Source organism: Sinocyclocheilus grahami, unplaced genomic scaffold (assembly GCF_001515645.1).
Source record: "Sinocyclocheilus grahami isolate Dianchi unplaced genomic scaffold, SAMN03320097.WGS_v1.1 scaffold189.1, whole genome shotgun sequence".
Lineage (NCBI taxonomy): Eukaryota > Metazoa > Chordata > Actinopteri > Cypriniformes > Cyprinidae > Sinocyclocheilus > Sinocyclocheilus grahami.
The window spans coordinates 1,348,729-1,367,215 of record NW_015505368.1 but is presented as its reverse complement, the minus strand read 5'-3'; the positions used below and the strand labels follow the sequence as shown (position 1 = coordinate 1,367,215).

Genomic DNA, 18,487 nt, shown 5'->3' with positions numbered 1-18,487 from the left:
ATTATTGCAATGAAAATATTCCTATTTTTACATAGTGTAAATAGAATCTATATGTATTTGCACTTAGTGTGAATAGCATCAATTGCTAAGAAAATATGCTATTTTCACTGAGTGTAAATAGCATATATTGCACTTGTTGTAAATAGCATCTATGCCTATACATTATGTTTGAAAGCTCTTTCGCCCCCTAGAGTAGTTAGGTTTGCTACCTCCAGACTATTGGAGTATGTTCAAGCAACATCATGCATAGCAACCACTTAGAACACCATAGCAGCCATGTAGCAATGTTCTGCAACCACCCACAACACCCTAACAAAGCGGCCACAAATAAGCAACATCAGTTTCTTCAGAAAATGTCCAAAGACAGTTACTTTTGGTAATCTGGTAATTAATATACAATTCCTTCCCTTGTCTATAAAATACACACTGACACACACCTGTATATCCACTCAAGCATTCACACGAGTCAGTGGTTTCCCCCTGACTTTCCTTGCAAGGCCGCCTGCCAAGTTTGACAGTTAACCTTTTCTTGCAAGACGAAACGCTGAGGTCAATGCAGCATGACCAAACCATAGAGGAGGAGGGAGAGAGAGAGCAGAGAAGAAACTAAGTAACTTGTTCCACTGTGACTGAGAAAAAAATGACTTTTACTTAAAAGAAATAAATGAGAAAAAGAATCAGCTGATATCACCAGTACAAAAAATACCATTGAACAGTGATATATCAGATTGTAAAACCCCAATACTTTGATATACTGTATATATCATGGTACTGAATGATTACAGTGTTCAAGTAACATATTTACATACCATGGTAAATGTCCAATTAAAAAATACAAAGTACCAAGTCCAAAAAATAAAAAGGCAGTATTACTTTCTGGAACTTTCTTGTTAGTGAGTTAGGATGATGGGACAGGCTGAAGACTTCATGTGCAAGTCATAAGATGCAACCCTGCAGCATGTTTACTATATTATCTGGCCTTATAGAGCATGCAATGTTCACTGTCAAATAAAATGGCTTTGTTACGGTCTAACTCAAGGGGATTGATATTTGTTTTGGCTGGATGAACTTATGCATACATAGGCTGTGCAAAATGTACATAAAACAAACTAATCATATGCGTAACTGGAATGCAGTGGGCGAATTGTAGACCCTGTGTTACACATAACACCCCTCATTTACCCTCTCAGCAAGTAGGTGGCGGATGTTTCCCGCTTGTAGACGAAACCTCATGAGCTGCGTCTCCAGAGCGATGCATCTCTTCTGCCAGTCCACACTGCCATTGGGCACTGCTGCCGTGGATACACCCTCCATCACCTCTGCCATCTGTGCCCGTGTGCCAGTCTGCCAACCTGCAGGTAACAGCGATGGAAATTTGTCAGATGGAGTGAGAACGCAATTCACTTTTACATGTATGCAAGGCAAATAGAGGACAGGGTTAACAGGTTTTCCTTGAAGCCTGCAAAAGAGGGGTGGGACATTGGACCTGGGCTGGTTTAGAGAAAATAAAAATGAAATGAACCGTCTACTGAAATTAGATTGTCCATTGGACAGTGCAACTAGAAAAAGATTGAAAGGCCATCAAAAACCAAAGCCAGACATTAATAGTAGTGACCAATGTACAGCCCAGACCAATTCAATTGCCAATTTTTGAAAATACTGACACTAGCCTATAATTGTCCTTGTATCAGTTCCCACACCTTTTGACTAATAAATTGCCAGTCTTTACATGACTTCTAAAGTCAATCCTGATTATTGGATAGATATTTGAAAACACATTTTATCAAGTTTGCACTGAAGGATAGCAATTTTTAGCCAAAGAAACATGACTTTGACTTAGGGCTGGACGATATGGCCAAAATTTATATCACGATATATTTCTTAATTTCGGTCGATACGATATAATTCCGATATCGATATGAACACTATTTATCTGAAATAGAATTCTTTTGTAACAATATAAATGCCTTTATCTTCACTTTTGATCAATTTTAAGCATCCTTGCTAAATAAAAGTATTAATTTCTATAATTTCTTCCCCCGAAAAATTATAAAAATTATACTGAATGGAATAGTGTATAATGTTACAAAAGCTTTTTATTTCAGATAAATGCTGATCTTTGGATCTTTCTATTCATCAAAGAATCCTGAAAAAAAAAATTACTCAATGGTTTTAAATATTGATAATCAGCAAATCATCATATTAGAATGATTTCTGAAGGATCATGTGACACTGAAGACTGGAGTAATGATGCTGAAAATGTACCTATGTATGATCACAGGAATAAATTTCATTTTAAAATCTATTCAAATAGAAAGCAATTGTAAATTGTAAAAATATTTTACTGTTTTTGCTGTACTTTGGATCAAATAAATGCAGCCTTTGTGAGCAGAAGAGAATTCTTAAAAAATAAAAAATAAAATAAAAACAACATTAAAAATCTTATTGTTCAAAAACGTTTGACTGGTAGTGTAGGCTGATTATTCTTATAGATTGAAACAAATGTGCTTCAGCCAGAAAAAAGGGTATGAAAATTGCTCCAAGTCGCTGCAGAAAACAAAAAATTTAACAACAACAAAAACTGGAAATGTTGCTGGAGATGGGCTTATTAAAATGAAAACTCATTCTCTGCCAGCAGGAGGCGCTTTTAGAGTGATAAAACTAGCGATTTCCGCAGTAATGGCTGTAATCAAAGCAGCTCCGCTCATGAATGCTACTTTATCAGATCAAATGAAAATGCCATCGAAACTTTTCTAAAGACAGTCGGTTCCCTTCAGAGTTACATTCATATAATACATCCGCACCGTGTTATGATTTTGAAACGTGCAGTGCTCATGTTTATTCAACGAAGTCAAACAGCACAAATAAATCAATGTATGGGAAACACTGGTAATGTATATCGAAATATCGGAAATGTGTTTAAAAATCATATCACCGTTATTGAAAAAAATTATATCGCGATACATATTGATATTGAATTATTGTCCAGCCCTACTTTGACTAATTAGCATAACTTCCAGGACTGACATATTAATTTAAAAATTCCCTGATTTTCCTATTTTCCTTGATCTGGATTTTAGCACAGCTGTGTAGATATTATCTACATGTTTCTACAGTGGACCAGTAGTGCACAACACAACGAAATCTCCAAAACACAACGGTAACAAGCCGCAACAACCGAAATTAGCTCAACACAATGGAAACAAGCCGCAACACAATGAAATTAACACAACACAACAAAATTAGCACAACACAACGGAAACAAGCCGCAACACAATGAAATTAACACAACACAACAAAATCAGCACAACACAACGGAAACAAGCCACAACACAACAGAAACAAGTCACAACACAACGGAAACAAGCCACAACACAACGGAAACAAGCCACAACATAACGGAAACAAGCCACAACACAATTGGAAACAAGTCAACAAGTCAATATGCTGTTAAGGGGGCCTAGAAACCATAGCAGTGACTCTGGAAGTAGGCATGGAATTTTAAATGCAGTACTTGGTTCAGGTGTGTTTGATTGGGATTGGAGCTAAACTCTGCAGGACATCGGCACTCTAGGACCGATGTTGCCTACTTTGTGACTGCTGTGTGACCCCATAGACATTTTTGCTGGGCTCCACAGCAAATGTCTATCTCAGTGTTTCCCAACCCTGTTCCTGGAGGCATGCAATAGTACATAATTTCAAACTCATCCTGATCAAACACACCTGATTCAGTGGCCTGTCGCAATATCCACACTTGTGGTCTTGGCCACTTGACAGGAAGTAAGACTGTCCTAGGCCTGAAAAATGCTGAAGAAAGCTCAGTGCCCTTAATGGCAAGTTCCCACTACAGGATTTTAAGGCCGTTTTGCAAGTTAACGAGCTCGCCGACAGGTTGGGCTGTGATCAGGGGAAAATGAGTGGGTGATCAGCGCTCGGCAGTCTTTATGTGTGAACCACTCAACAACACATCAAAGAGGCTCACTGACGCATATACACAACACTATTTTCAGCTAAAAAAATCTAAACTTTTTGTGTGTTTTGGCTGTTCATTTACACAACAGCAGCATTTTGGGGACCTGAATACACAAACTTTTGAAAATGGGTTTCAAAGTGCAAGTTTTAAGTCGTCTTTTATTTCCTGAAACATTAAAAATAACATGGAATTAAAAATAACATGGCTTAATGGATAATGTGTTCTTCTGGTATTCCAAATAAAATTAGCACAACACAACGGAAACAAGTCACAACACAACGAAATTAGCTCAACGCAATGGAAACATGTCACAACACAACGAAATTAGCACAACACAACGGAAACAAGACACAAGCCCACAACACAATGAAATTAGCACAACACAATGGAAATTAGCACAACACAACGGAAACAAGCCACAACACAACGAAATTAGCACAACGCAATGGAAATTAGCACAACATAACGAAAACAAGCCACAACACAACGAAATTAGCACAACGCAATGGAAATTAGCACAACACAATGGAAACAATAAAGCCACAACACAACAAAATTAGCACAACACAACGGAAACAAGCCACAACACAATGAAATTAGCACAACACAATGGAAACAAGAAGACAAAACACAAGAAAATTAGCACAACACAATGGAAACAAGCCGCAACACAACTAAATGAGCACAATACAACAGAAACAAGTCACAACACAATGGAAACAAGTAAGCCACAACGCAACAAAATTAGCACAACACAACAAAAATAAGCAGCAACACAACAAAATTTGCACAACACAATGGAAACAAGCCACAACTAGGGGTGTGTGATATTGACAAAAAATTATATCTCTATATCTTATGGGATTTTATCGATAACGATAATTAGACGATATTTTGCTGAGTGTGTAATTGTGCTGGTACCTTAAGGACTGCCGAAGATAGCTGACTCCTAATGTTTTTAATATTCTTCATATTCTGTGTGGTGGTCAGTTCATACTGATAGAAATGAATTTTTTCCAATAAGTTTAAACTGATTTTTGCATTTTATGGGCATGTTTACCTTTATAAAGCCATTTTTTCTAAAAGTGTCCATTATCTTTTGAGTCAAATTCTTACATTTAATCAGGGAATTAGAATAATAAGACATTTGGGCTGCTAACAAGCAAATTAAATCAACACAGAAGCTGCATCTGAAGTGGCATTTAGATGTATTTACACACATGTATTTTGCTTAATGCAAGACATGAATGCATTTAACCTGCAATTACAAATGCATAAATAATGTTTTGATATATTAAACATAAAACATTGAATACTGATATTTGAAATGATTTAAAACATAAAAAAAATTTTAAAAAGAAAAGAAAAGAAAGAAAAAGCCGACATTTGGAATTAAAACCGCCAGCAGGTGGCAGCAAATCACTGTTAATAAGTGAGTGATTGCAATTGACCCAAATCATTTAAACGGTTGATTCATTCAAGAACGAAACACCGTCATGTTGGTCCGAAACACAAAACAGCGCTGTGACTGTATTCGGAATTATTTTTGTTGGCGAAATAGAGCAAAAACAGGCAATATGGTGTCAAAAAAGTAAGTCTCTTAATTAACTTATTGTTTATTGAATTCAATGTCACATTTGTAATCATGGTAATTTTTGGAGAAAAACGGCACTCTTCGTGTGAAATTGAATAACTATTTGAAGTGGTATAATAAATATATACATTTTCTGCCATCATGTCTTGAATTTGTGATCATTCTACATGCATTTTAATAGACTGAATCATGCAGTGAACGAAAACACACTAAATGCGCACACGCACTAGTCTAGACTTCACGTAATGTATGTGTGTCGATAATGTCAAATCGCATATCGTTAAAACAACAATTACGATATTATCGCAGACGATATATATCGCACACCCCTAGCCACAACACAATGAAATTAGCACAACACAATGGAAATTAACACAACGGAAACAAGCCACAACACAACGAAATTAGCACAACACAACGAAAACAAGCTGCAACACAACAAAATTAGCACAACACAACGAAAACAAGCCGCAACACAACAAAATTTGCACAACACAACAGAAACAAGCCACAACACAGCGAAATTAGCACAACACAATATTAATCCTATGCATTGTGTTGGTGTAGATTTCGTTGTGTTGTGCACTGTTGGGCCTCTGTATGTTTCTGCCTCAAAGTGTGATTGGGAGATATAAGTCACAATTGTTAGATATAAGGTTGCAATTATAAGAAATAGGCCTAGTCACCATTGAGATATAATGTCATATTGTGAGATAGGCTACAAAATTTCAAATTCACAGGTATTTTGAGGTTTAAAGTCACATTGTGATACAAAGTCATATTTATGAGAATTTAAGTTGCAATTACAAAACATTTGTTCACAGTAACACCAAATTAACTGTGAGCTGTATAGTTGTAATTCCCTTCTTTTTTTTTTTTTAACTCCAAGACACAAATAGGCTTCTATTCGTCACCATTCTGCATTATATCAGCCATCGGCTACCCTGCTCTCTAAAAAAATTTGAATGCGTAATGGCCATTAAAAAACCCCATACTGGAGGACCATTACTTAATAGTGCAACTGACAGGAACTTTGCTTTAGTGTTTACGACTGGAGTTTAATTCCATTAGACAGTCTAATGAAAAAGAGGCCAAAATCTTGGTGATCTAAGACTGACATTTACCATAAGATGAGAATACACTGTTGACATCACAGGTCTGGCGGTAAACGCTCTGGGCCAGGGGTTTATTTTCACTTCTCTTTCATTGTTTCCCACCCTTCAAATGAGCTCACTTTTTAGTGATCACCTAGGTAACCACTGAAAAGCAAACTTGAGCTGTGAGCTCATAGAGATGACACAGTTTAACAAAGGCTACCTTCTCACTCTCTCTCTACACACTATAGACATTAATATACACAGGCATATATCGTGTGAAGGCCGTAAGGATGGGGTAAGTCCAGCTATGCATGTGCAGACAGTTTACCCAGCGGCCTAAGCAATCCCTACCCTATATTCAGCCACCTAAATATCCCTGCTCAAGCAATCCCTTCTTAATTACAGGCCCATGGAGAAACAGGATCCTGGCCCACACAATGGAGTCTTTCTGCATGACAGTCCCATTACCAATATGAGGGAGGGGGTCTTTCTCTCTTCCCCTGAAAAAGGGATAAAGAATGTGGAGGCTCAAAGGAGACAAGCTCTTGAATAGTGGAAAGCACTGATTATTTTTACCTGTACAAAGCCACCAGGCGACCATTTGTAGCTAGTTTTTATCTGTGAAGCTAGTTTTTTTGTCCTATCTATTAATTTGTTCAAAAATACATTGAAAATGCAATTCATAAATACAATTTCTTGAATACACCTCTTCTATGATGATCAACTTTTAAATATATGTGAATTAAAATCCCTTTTTATTGTTGTTTGAGGGGCATAAAGTCAAAAACACTGACATTACAACAGTCTGATGCTACAACTGATTTTATAACCTTCTTAATTACAGGCCCATGGAGAAACAGGATCCTGGCCCACACAATGGAGTCTTTCTGCATGACAGTCCCATTACCAATATGAGGGAGGGGGTCTTTCTCTCTTCCCCTGAAAAAGGGATAAAGAATGTGGAGGCTCAAAGGAGACAAGCTCTTGAATAGTGGAAAGCACTGATTATTTTTACCTGTACAAAGCCACCAGGCGACCATTTGTAGCTAGTTTTTATCTGTGAAGCTAGTTTTTTTGTCCTATCTATTAATTTGTTCAAAAATACATTGAAAATGCAATTCATAAATACAATTTCTTGAATACACCTCTTCTATGATGATCAACTTTTAAATATATGTGAATTAAAATCCCTTTTTATTGTTGTTTGAGGGGCATAAAGTCAAAAACATTGACATTACAACAGTCTGATGCTACAACTGATTTTATAATTAATATGATGCGATTTCAATTTGTCCTTTCTCTTTGGAGTGTTACAAGCTCTTGGTGCATAAAGAGTAAGTACGTTTTCATTTAAAGGATTTGCTACTGATGATTCAAACGTGAGTTTTGGGCAGTGTAGAGTAGCACTTGTTGTTTGTCATTTCTTTGATCACAAATGCAGACAGCGTTTTATGTTTACGCGGCGCGATGCAATGCAACGCAACGCGTAAAAAGACAGTAGAAGTCATTATAATCAGTAATAATGTCCCCACTGGATGCAACAAATGCCTCGTTTGTAATGGGTTTTAATGTTTTTGTCTCGTCGCTCCGGCCGGGACACGGCATCAACAGTATATGAGGGGCGTAACATTTCCGTCTCACGCTTGAGGTATTCGGCCAATCACAACGCATTGGATAGCTGGCCAATCACAGCACACCTCGCTTTTTCAGACCGATGAGCTTTGTAAAAATCGACACGTTTCAAAAAGGCGGGGCATAGAGGAGAAACAATAATGTACAGTATGTGGAAAATAATGTGTTTTTTTAACTTTAAACCGGATAAACACATTTCATTACACCAAATACACCAAATAATGTTCTTTTTAGCAGCATCATATGACCCCTTTAATAAAAAGAGCATCATTTAAATAATTAAATTCTTCAACCCAGTTTGGCATAATCTTATATTTCTTGGGGGAAAACATTGGGGAGAATATTTTAACAAAATTCCATCTAATGTGTATCTAATCAAAGTGCCAGGGTGTATGAGCTGTAGATCATCTTGTTAGTAGAGTTTAAATGCAGCCTGTCATAAATACGCACTAACCCCAAAGTCATAAAATGGTTAAATATAACATCTCTGTTCAGATGGTGGGAAAAATTTTACTCACAATACAGAATGGTGGACAACAAAGTAAAAGAGAACATTTAAAAAATTCATGTCCCAACAAAAATAAGTTTTTGACAGACTACAAAGCCATAACAGTTAACGTCTGGACAATATAACGGCCCTAGTAACAGACAATAAAGGAAAGCTAGATGTGGTGTTGGAAGTGAAACGGTAAATGAGATGGACTGACACCAGAAGTCTCCGGCGCGGCAGACATTCAAACTGCAGAGCGGCACAATTGCGCCATGTTGCACTCTACAATTAGCATGGTCGTAACTACAGCCCTACTGACAAATTACAGAAGCGGCGCACAGAGAGATTCCACTAGCTGACCAAAACTCTATAACTCTCTGTCCAGTTATGTATGGACTTGACTGAAGTCAAAACCTGAGGTTTGGGAAACAGAGCCTATAAGAGGCAGGAATGGCCATCAGAAAGAGAGGTCAAATTAAGCCAATGTTTCTGCTAGCTCAGCCCACATCGACTTGTACTGCCAAATATGACAGCAACATGCAAATAATCCATTTGCCCCTGAACCCTCTGTGCTAATGTTGTGAGAAACAAGGCATTTTGCACCCTTGCCTTGTTTGACGGGGGGAAGGGAGGAAGAGAGGAGAAAGAGTCACTACATTCTTTCCCCATATGCCTTGAGTTGGACATATTCAAAATGCACAATTTTATATCAAGATTTATCAAATACTCCCAACATATTCACAATAATATAAAATTAAAACAATTCAGTTAATATAACAATAACTATCACAATTTCACAAAAGTTTCACCATCATTGTCACATCTGGAATGTATGAAAGTGTTATAGATCAAAGATGTGTAATAACTTACAGGCTAGTTGGTAAGTTAATTTCCAATTTCCATTTTTTAAACATAAAACTTAAGTCTGATTTACATAATCACTCAAAAATGTTCACACAAGTCTCCTCAGTAATACACAGTAATAAAAACAAAAATAAACTTAATAAAAACTACCTACATATACTGAACAAAATTATAAACGCAACACTTTTGTTTTTGCCCCCATTTTTCATGATCTGAACTCAAAGATCTAAGACATTTTCTATGTACAAAAAAGGCCTATTTCTCTCAAATAATCTTTGAGTTCAGCTCATGAAAAATGGGGGCAAAAACAAAAGTGTTGCGTTTATAATTTTGTTCAGTATATGTAGGTAGTTTTTATTAAGTTTCTTTTTGTTTTTATTACTGTGTATTACTGAGGAGACTTTTTTTGAACATTTTTGAGTGATTATGTAAATCAGACTTCAGATCAGATCAGTGTTGCGTTTATAATTTTGTTCAGTGTATATTTAGGTATAATTACAATATATAAATTACATAATATACATGTCAGGATTATGGACTGGTTTTTGTTGTGTTTTCCCTCCCCATGTGTTCCGTGTCCCAGTTAATTGACTGATTCCATGCACCTGTGTTCCCCTGATTGCCCTGTGTTTAAAAGTCCCAGTCTGTTTTGTTTGTATTTGTCGGGTCTTGAACATCATCCTTGTGTTTTGTGTCTCCATGTTGGATTATTAAAGACTCTCGTTTTGTGAAATTGCCACGTCTCCTTGTTTCCTCATTCATCTCGTGCAGAGCGCTGTCGTACGAAGATTGTCCTCGAAGAATTTTGCCGCCTTTGTGGAGTGGACACTCTGGACCTAGAGCCCAGCCCACCATCTCCCTGTTGCACAGAGCGCATGCCCAAGCCCACCGCTGACGGAGAGCCGGAGCCCGCCATGACCGACGAACCATCGCCACATGGAGCGACAGAGCTGAGGATCGCCACGGAGCCGGAGCTGCAAATGACGTCAGTCAAGGTGTGTGAGCCGGCAACAATGCCAGCAACGAGGGAGAAAGCCGCAGACTGTGTGAGCGCGGAGAGGAGCTCCGCCCCCTACACTGAGGCTGAGGGTGAGCTGTGTATGGCGCGGCGACTGTGAGGAGAGGCTCCCGTTCCTAAGTTCTGGCCTGAAAGCTCGGAGGCTCACAAATGCCCGCCCTCCCAACCACTCCTGCCTCCTCCTCAGCTGTCATCTGGCAGCACCTCTTCCTCACCCTCAGCCCACCATCTATGCGGTGCAAACTCCGCAGGACTGCCATCCTCCAGCGTCGCCGTGGCTGGAGTTTCCCTTGACTCCGCCTCCAGCCTCTAAGCCCCGGACTCCACCTAGGCCCGTGGATCCGTCGACTCCACCATGGCTCCAAGTTCCCTCCTCTCCGCCGTGGCCCGGCAGTCCACTAGCTCCGCCGGGCTCCCTCGTCCCTCCAGCTCCACCTTGGTCTGGCGTCGACCATACTGTGCCTCGGGACTCCACTCCTCCGGGTGTGCCTCGTCCCTTCGTCCCTCCGGCTCTGTCAGGCTCCTTCATCCCTTCGGCTCCTCCTCAGTCCTCTGTCGCTCCGGCTCCACCGTGGCCTTTCGGATCCCCACCTCCGCGTCAGTCGCTGGCGACATCTGCTCCGCCTTGGCCCTCCGGATCCTCCCCATCGCCCTGGCTCATCGGCTCTCCGTCTCCGCCTCGGGCTCCTCCACCACCTGCCCCGCCGCCATTGGTCGGCCCCCTGGAGTCGGTGTCCATTCCTCCTCCATGGCTCCTCCCTCCGTCGGCTCCACCGTGGGCCGCCATTATGGCTGTGGCCTGGGTCCTGCTGTGCTCCTCCTGTCTCCTCCCTCCTTCGTCGCCTCCCTGGTCTCAGTCTGCCGGCCCCCTCCCGGGTTCCCGTCCTCCTCCTGAGCCTCCTACTTAGTTCCCACCCGTTCCCCCCCTCTGTTGTTTCATGGCGCGTGGACATGCCTTCTGACAGGGGGGTGATATGTCAGGATTATGAACTGGTTTTTGTTGTGTTTTCCCTCCCATTGTGTTCCGAGTCCCAGTTAATTGACTGATTCCATGCACCTGTGTTCCCCTGATTGCCCTGTGTTTAAAAGTCCCAGTCTGTTCAGTTTGTATTTGTCGGGTCTTGAACATCATCCTTGTGTTCTGTGTCTCCATGTTGGATTATTAAAGACTCTCGTTTTGTGAAATCTCCACGTCTCCTCATTTCCTCGTTCCCTTGCTCCAGCGTATCGTGACAATACACATGCATTAATTTTATATAAATTACTAATACTAAATATCACTCTTATTTCTTATTTTTATTTTAAAATTCATTATGTTTTAATATTTTGTGTTAATTTAATGTTTCAGTTCTATTTAACATTTGATTTTCTTCTTTAACCATTTTTTTTTTTTTAATTATGGAAGTCAAATTTACGCCATTTCACAACAAATACATAAATATTAAGATGGACTGATTGTTTTTTTTATTGATAGATTTTTTTATAAAATAAATTTTTGATATTTTGCACAGACTTATCACCAACTCAAAAGATCAAGCCACCATGAAAGCTCCCATAGATCTCAAACAAAACAAAATATCTCAAAAACAGGACTATAGATATCAGCGCATACATGACATCAAATAAAAAAGCCAGAGCTGCACACCAAACTATAGCTTTTAATGGCGAAAAAGTCTGTTATTTGCTATACTCGATATATTACTTTAACTGACACATGGAGAATATGATCTCTGTTAAACAGTGTAGTAGTGGAAAGAGTAAATCTTATAAACCAATGAAAAAGGCAATGTGAAATGAAAAAAACAGCAATGTGTGTGTGGGTCATGAAAGGCCAGTGGGAAACCAGGACAAGTCTCTGGTGCATCATTCAATAAAACAGAACCTCCTCTGTTATTCCAATAAAATGAATTATCATTTTGAAACTCTATTTTATGTACCCACACGCGCACACACCCTAGATCTCTGCTGAGCGTGCAGCTGCGGTGATGTAAGCGATTAGGCGATTAAATGATATCATCGCAACAGTCGTGTGAAATCCCCTCTGTTGTTTTTCTGGATTGTCTCTGTCAAGACCAAACTGGTTTTCCAAGACTTTGGCATCCCATCCGAATTACTCAAATCAGCAGGAAAAAAAGCATGTCTGGGTCGGCTTGTGGTATGTGTGTGTGTGTGTGTGCGTGTGTGCTTATGCCATTACAATAATCTCAATTTGAAGCCAATCAATGACATTTAAGTCCTATTACTGCTGCATTTATTTTCAAATAAAAAATGATGTGCGGTGCTATATGATATCATGTCTGCATGTGTGATCGTCGGAATGAATAGTTAAAGTAACTATTACAGGTTGGAGTGAGCAGTCAGTGAGCTTTCCAACTCTTTGTTCTTGCACGGACTATATATATCAAAAGAAAGGCCACCATATGCAACTCAACCGAGCCTGACATCTTTTGTTTCAGCCTGCAACAAAGTTTCCATTTGGTGTCTGTGCAACAATTTATGGCCACCCATAACATCAGCTTTGGAGGTCTGAATGCCTGTTTGACTAACTCAAAGTAGCTGTTCGACAGAAAACAGCAAAATAGGATTCATTTCTCCATGCAGATCCTTTCTAACTCTATTGTACTTTTTTGTACAGTTTTTTAACCTTTTGAGAAGGTCTGAGAAGTTTGGTTCCTCCAAGGCTTCTGGTGGGAAAAAAACAAGCCTGTTTTGATGAGGTCAAGAAGTGGTTTTGGGAACTTTTAAATCAACTGGTCAGGCAACGAGACCATGTAGACTAGCTTAAGGCCAGCTGGCTTTATTGCACTTCTCTGTAAAATTTTAGTACAACTCATGAAAAGGTCTGAGAAGGTTGGTTCCTCCCAAGGTTTCTGGTTGGGAATTTTTTCTTAAATGCTGTAGTCTCCTAGCCTGTTTTGATGGTTCTAGAGAGGTTTTGGGTACTTTTAAATCAGCTGGTTGATTAACTGGCAGTTACACCAGCTTAAGACAAGCTTAGCCAGGCTTGAAGACCAGATAAACCAGCCTTAAACCATACTGATGCTTTCTAGCTCTATTACTGTAAAGCTTGAATTACTATAACTCATGAGAAGGTCATAAAAGGTTGGTTCCTCTCAAGGTTTCTGGAGGGGAAAATAAATAAATAAATACAATGCTATTGTCTGGTCTCAGAGCCTGTTTTGGTGGTTTTAGAGAAGTTTTGGTTTACTATTAAATCAGCCGGTCAGGCCAGGAGACCAGCACCATTTTATAACCAATCTGGCAGCGCTAGAAGACCAGATAAACCAGTTTAAACCAGCTTATGCTAGTAAACCATGCCACTGACTGAACCATAAAACAACTACATAAGATGTAAGTTAGTCTACAGCCATCAATGACAGCAAAAGCTGCAACTGAATATAGCACATCACCACAGCCTGAGCCTCCAGATATGCCATATTTGGGGTGAGAACATCTGCTGTCAAATACAACACCCATTTAGTGGTATAAATAGACTGGATTACATGAATCACAGAGAGTTCCTAACAGCTGTAGATCTCCTGCAGCTCATCTCTCCAATACTCTTCTTCTCTGGTCTACAGGAAGCTTTGTATTCAGCCTAATAACAGGCTTCTGTAAACTGGCCACTCATTATCAGCTGAAGCAGTAAATATATAGCCTATGACATTCCTCCATCCTGAGGTGTAAACATCACCTACACACCGCAGCCTCCCTAAGAAAGCATTGACTGATGCAGGATGAAGAGAAAACTTTATTTGGTGAAGAAAATAACAGTGCTTGCAAGACAGCAATATAAGTTTTAGGTAAGCTTAGGATTTATGCTTTGGTTTTACACAAATGAAATGGCATTTGTTGTCGTGTCACTCAACACACGACTTCTTGTGCTTCAGTGCGAAGGAGTTCGATAGTTAGAAGTTGATAGATATAAGGGTCAGTGACAGATAAAGAAATCTGAAACAATAAAACAGAAGACATTTAAAAATCTAGAAGAAAATGCAGTTTCACACATTTTTGAAAAACTTTTATATACCATTTTCAACAAATTTTGATTCAATGGCATGTGATATAACTATCAAGTAAAAATTAATAAAAATGTTTTTGTCATTTTTAACAGTTAATAAATAATAATAAAAGTAATAATAGTATAATTTCATATATATTTCAAGGTAATAAACCATGTTTACAAATATAACAGTTTTAATATTATAATATTCCTTAAGAATCCTGAACATCATTGTTTTCTTGTTATTCTACCATTTAACAACTGACCACCTGAAATAAGATTATCATATCATTAAAAATATTCAATATTTTAAAAGCTCTACTGTCCTTGACAAATAGTTATCTTTCATCTTGATAATAATACCACATTGATTTTGTAGAGAACAAATTTGATATCTCTATATATCCATCTATCTATCTATCTATCTATGTTACTTATTTTTCAAGAAATAATAAGCACTTCGGCTTTATAATAAACTGTTTTCTTCCTTATCAACAGTAATACCAGCTAGACATTTTTTTTAACTTTAGGCCACGGAGTTCGATAGTTAGAAGTTGATAGATATAAGGGTCAGTGACAGATAAAGAAATCTGAAACAATAAAACAGAAGACATTTAAAAATCTAGAAGAAAATGCAGTTTCACACATTTTTGAAAAACTTTTATATACCATTTTCAACAAATTTTGATTCAATGGCATGTGATATAACTATCAAGTAAAAATTAATAAAAATGTTTTTGTCATTTTTAACAGTTAATAAATAATAATAAAAGTAATAATAGTATAATTTCATATATATTTCAAGGTAATAAACCATGTTTACAAATATAACAGTTTTAATATTATAATATTCCTTAAGAATCCTGAACATCATTGTTTTCTTGTTATTCTACCATTTAACAACTGACCACCTGAAATAAGATTATCATATCATTAAAAATATTTCATATTTTAAAAGCTCTACTGTCCTTGACAAATAGTTATCTTTCATCTTGATAATAATACCACATTGATTTTGTAGAGAACAAATTTGATATCTCTATATATCCATCTATCTATCTATGTTACTTATTTTTCAAGAAATAATAAGCACTTCGGCTTTATAATAAACTGTTTTCTTCCTTATCAACAGTAATACCAGCTAGACATTTTTTTTTAACTTTAGGCCACACACAGAATAAGAATTTTAATTTAAAAACTGAAAACATGTGCACCATAAAAGAGGTGCATTCAAGTGATTGAATATACTAGATGGAGTCATGTTAAATGAAGAAGAAGCAAGTTTGAATAATATCAACAGTGCTATTTTGCAAGCACTGTAATAATGTGTAAATGTCTAAGCGAGAGAAGAGAATAAACTAGGGTTTATACTACTATAAGCATTTACTCATGACTGTTTATTGTGCAGTCCCGTGTGTATGAGGTCAAACTGTGATCAAACTCATTCATTATAATCAAAAACTCCACGTGAGCACAAATGCACATGCACTGGGAATGAAACAGACATAAACAATCTCAAGAAACACTTCATAGTCTGTTTTATTAACTGTAACAGCAGGAGAGACTGGTTGCAAACTGCATCATTACTCTTCTTTTACATTTTTATTTAACATACAGAAGCACAAAACTTTTTCATGCACTTATTAACCTACTACTAGAAACACAGAGACAGGCACTGCTGGCATTACTTTTGTCCAAAAATGGGCACAACGCACAGGTGTGTCAGACTGGAAAAAGTCAACATTAACTTATATGGACCCCCAGAACATCCCAACTAACACTGCAGTTTGAGATATGTGAAGCATGAAGACATTAAACATGATGACACATGCAATGAGCCAAACCGGAGTCAAACTATAGTATCCTCGTTTCCTACGTAGCCTACCCATGATCCTACCTTGTGACTGCCCTTCTCTTGACCGCTCGAGATTTTCACTTTAATGTTTTCAAAGCCGGTAGATCACATCACATCACATCACATCGCTGCGCTACGCCTCCAAACTTCACAAACGCTCTCAAATGTGGCTCCTCCAAAACTTTCATTCTCCGTCGCGCCGTCTTTTAGAGCTCCCAGTCTTGTTCTAGACTCAGCAGACGTTGCAGCGGTTCTCCATTCAGTAAATGCATCCTTTATTCCTTTAAAGAGCCGAGTGCTGGGGTCAGATTACGCCGGGAGCCAAACCCCCTGTCCGCTTGCCATGTCCGATTCGCGAACGAATCGTTCTATTGAATCGAATCATTCAAATGAATCGTTTACACCCAGAACGATTCGCAATGAGACGAAAACCCAAGCGGACAGTGAGTGAATACATTAGGAAAGAACCTAATATATGACTGATTGAGCTAAATGTAAGCTACTTTGTACTATTAACAGGAATATAACTGGCCATACAAATAAAACGTAGTCTGGCTACTTGATGTTTTTATGAATCATGTCTCACAACAAACTGAACTGGGACACATATTAAAACTAAATCAATAAAACAAATAAGTAAAAAGCATTGTGTGTTATATAATGTAGGCCTACTGTATATGCTTGTAATGTGCCAGGCCGGGATGTTAGGGACAGATGACTTAAAAGAACCATTGAATCATTTTGGATCTGGTTCATGTAAATAAATTGTTCAAAAGAACCGATTCTCTGAACAGAATCACTACTCTCTGCGTGTCTTGTGTGTATGCCCTGAACACACAGGAAATTGCATCAGGGGCAACTATTGTCCCACTCTGGAGTGTTCAAAGTTTTCTTACTCACTCCTGTGTAATTTGGTTGAAAAGATTTTGGGTGGAACTTTGAAGATGAATCTCACAAAGAAATTGTCATCCCGAATCAAAATAAAAATTAAGAAATTGAAAATGAAACCTATTTGTAGTACCATTAACACTGTGTTGCCAACTATCAATACTGTAATGCGAAAACATCCTATTCTCATGCAAAATAGAATTTTCTTATTTTCTTTCAATTTAAAAGGGAAGTATGACCTTGAATAGCCTACTTGTAATTTATAGGCAACTACTTTACTTCCAAATCATTAAAATTATCATTTTACTTCCCAATTTTTATTACAATAATTACACACAAAAAAGACATCAGTTCTCAAAAATGATGGTTAAGGAACAGAGATTACAGAGACTTCAGCATAATATCTGTGTTATAGTCCTGATATACTATTTTTAAAATAATTGAAAATCCTTGCCATGTAGTGCCAGCGGAAATGTTCATGCTGCTGAAGTATAGTGTGAAAGTTTGCAGTTATAACGAATCATTACAGGCCAATAAAATGTTTGTAGGAGTGCAATTAGGAAGTTTGTGAGGAGAGTCTGCATGCTTTAATTGGCTTCCTTTAAAAAAAAAAGAATGAAAGAAAGAAAATAAAATCTACCTCTTGAGCTTTAGCTCCTGAAACACGTTAGAAATCACATCTATTCATGTAGCAGAAACTTTTAGCAACATGCAGTGCAGTCAATGTGCAATCAATGTACTGAATCAAACTTATAACCTTCATTGAAAAACTCTAATAGTATGCTATACAGGAACTCTGGATTCAGGATTTCATCTTTCATTTGTCTGTCAAAAGACTGTGTATCCTGATATTCTGAACACTGGGTTTGTTTCCTCATAAGAAATAATATGGTTACCTACAGTGCAGCTGCATGTAATGCCATTATCAGCTGTATTACATTTCCAGCATTATGTGTTATTTTCTGTGGTTTTACAGAGCAACACAGTATATAACTTTGGGCCTGCTGCAGATGTTTGGATTAAAATAAGAGGACAGGCATGCGACATCTTTCTCTCTCTGTCCCAATCTCTTT

At 38.0% G+C, this 18,487-nt stretch overlaps 1 protein-coding gene across 1 annotated transcript in view; it reads right to left on the bottom strand.

The window, feature by feature from the left end:
- Nucleotides 1-16,863, bottom strand: part of plekhh1 (pleckstrin homology domain containing, family H (with MyTH4 domain) member 1) — a 48,158-nt gene extending 31,295 nt beyond the window's left edge. Inside the window, exons 1-2 of the mRNA XM_016284873.1 lie at nt 16,569-16,863; nt 1,183-1,352 (exon numbers count right to left, since the gene is read on the bottom strand). Coding sequence (XP_016140359.1) covers nt 1,183-1,326 — 144 coding nt within the window. The 5' untranslated portion in view covers nt 1,327-1,352; nt 16,569-16,863. The remainder of the gene's footprint in view (nt 1-1,182; nt 1,353-16,568) is intronic.
- Between the last annotated feature and the right edge of the window lie 1,624 nt (nt 16,864-18,487).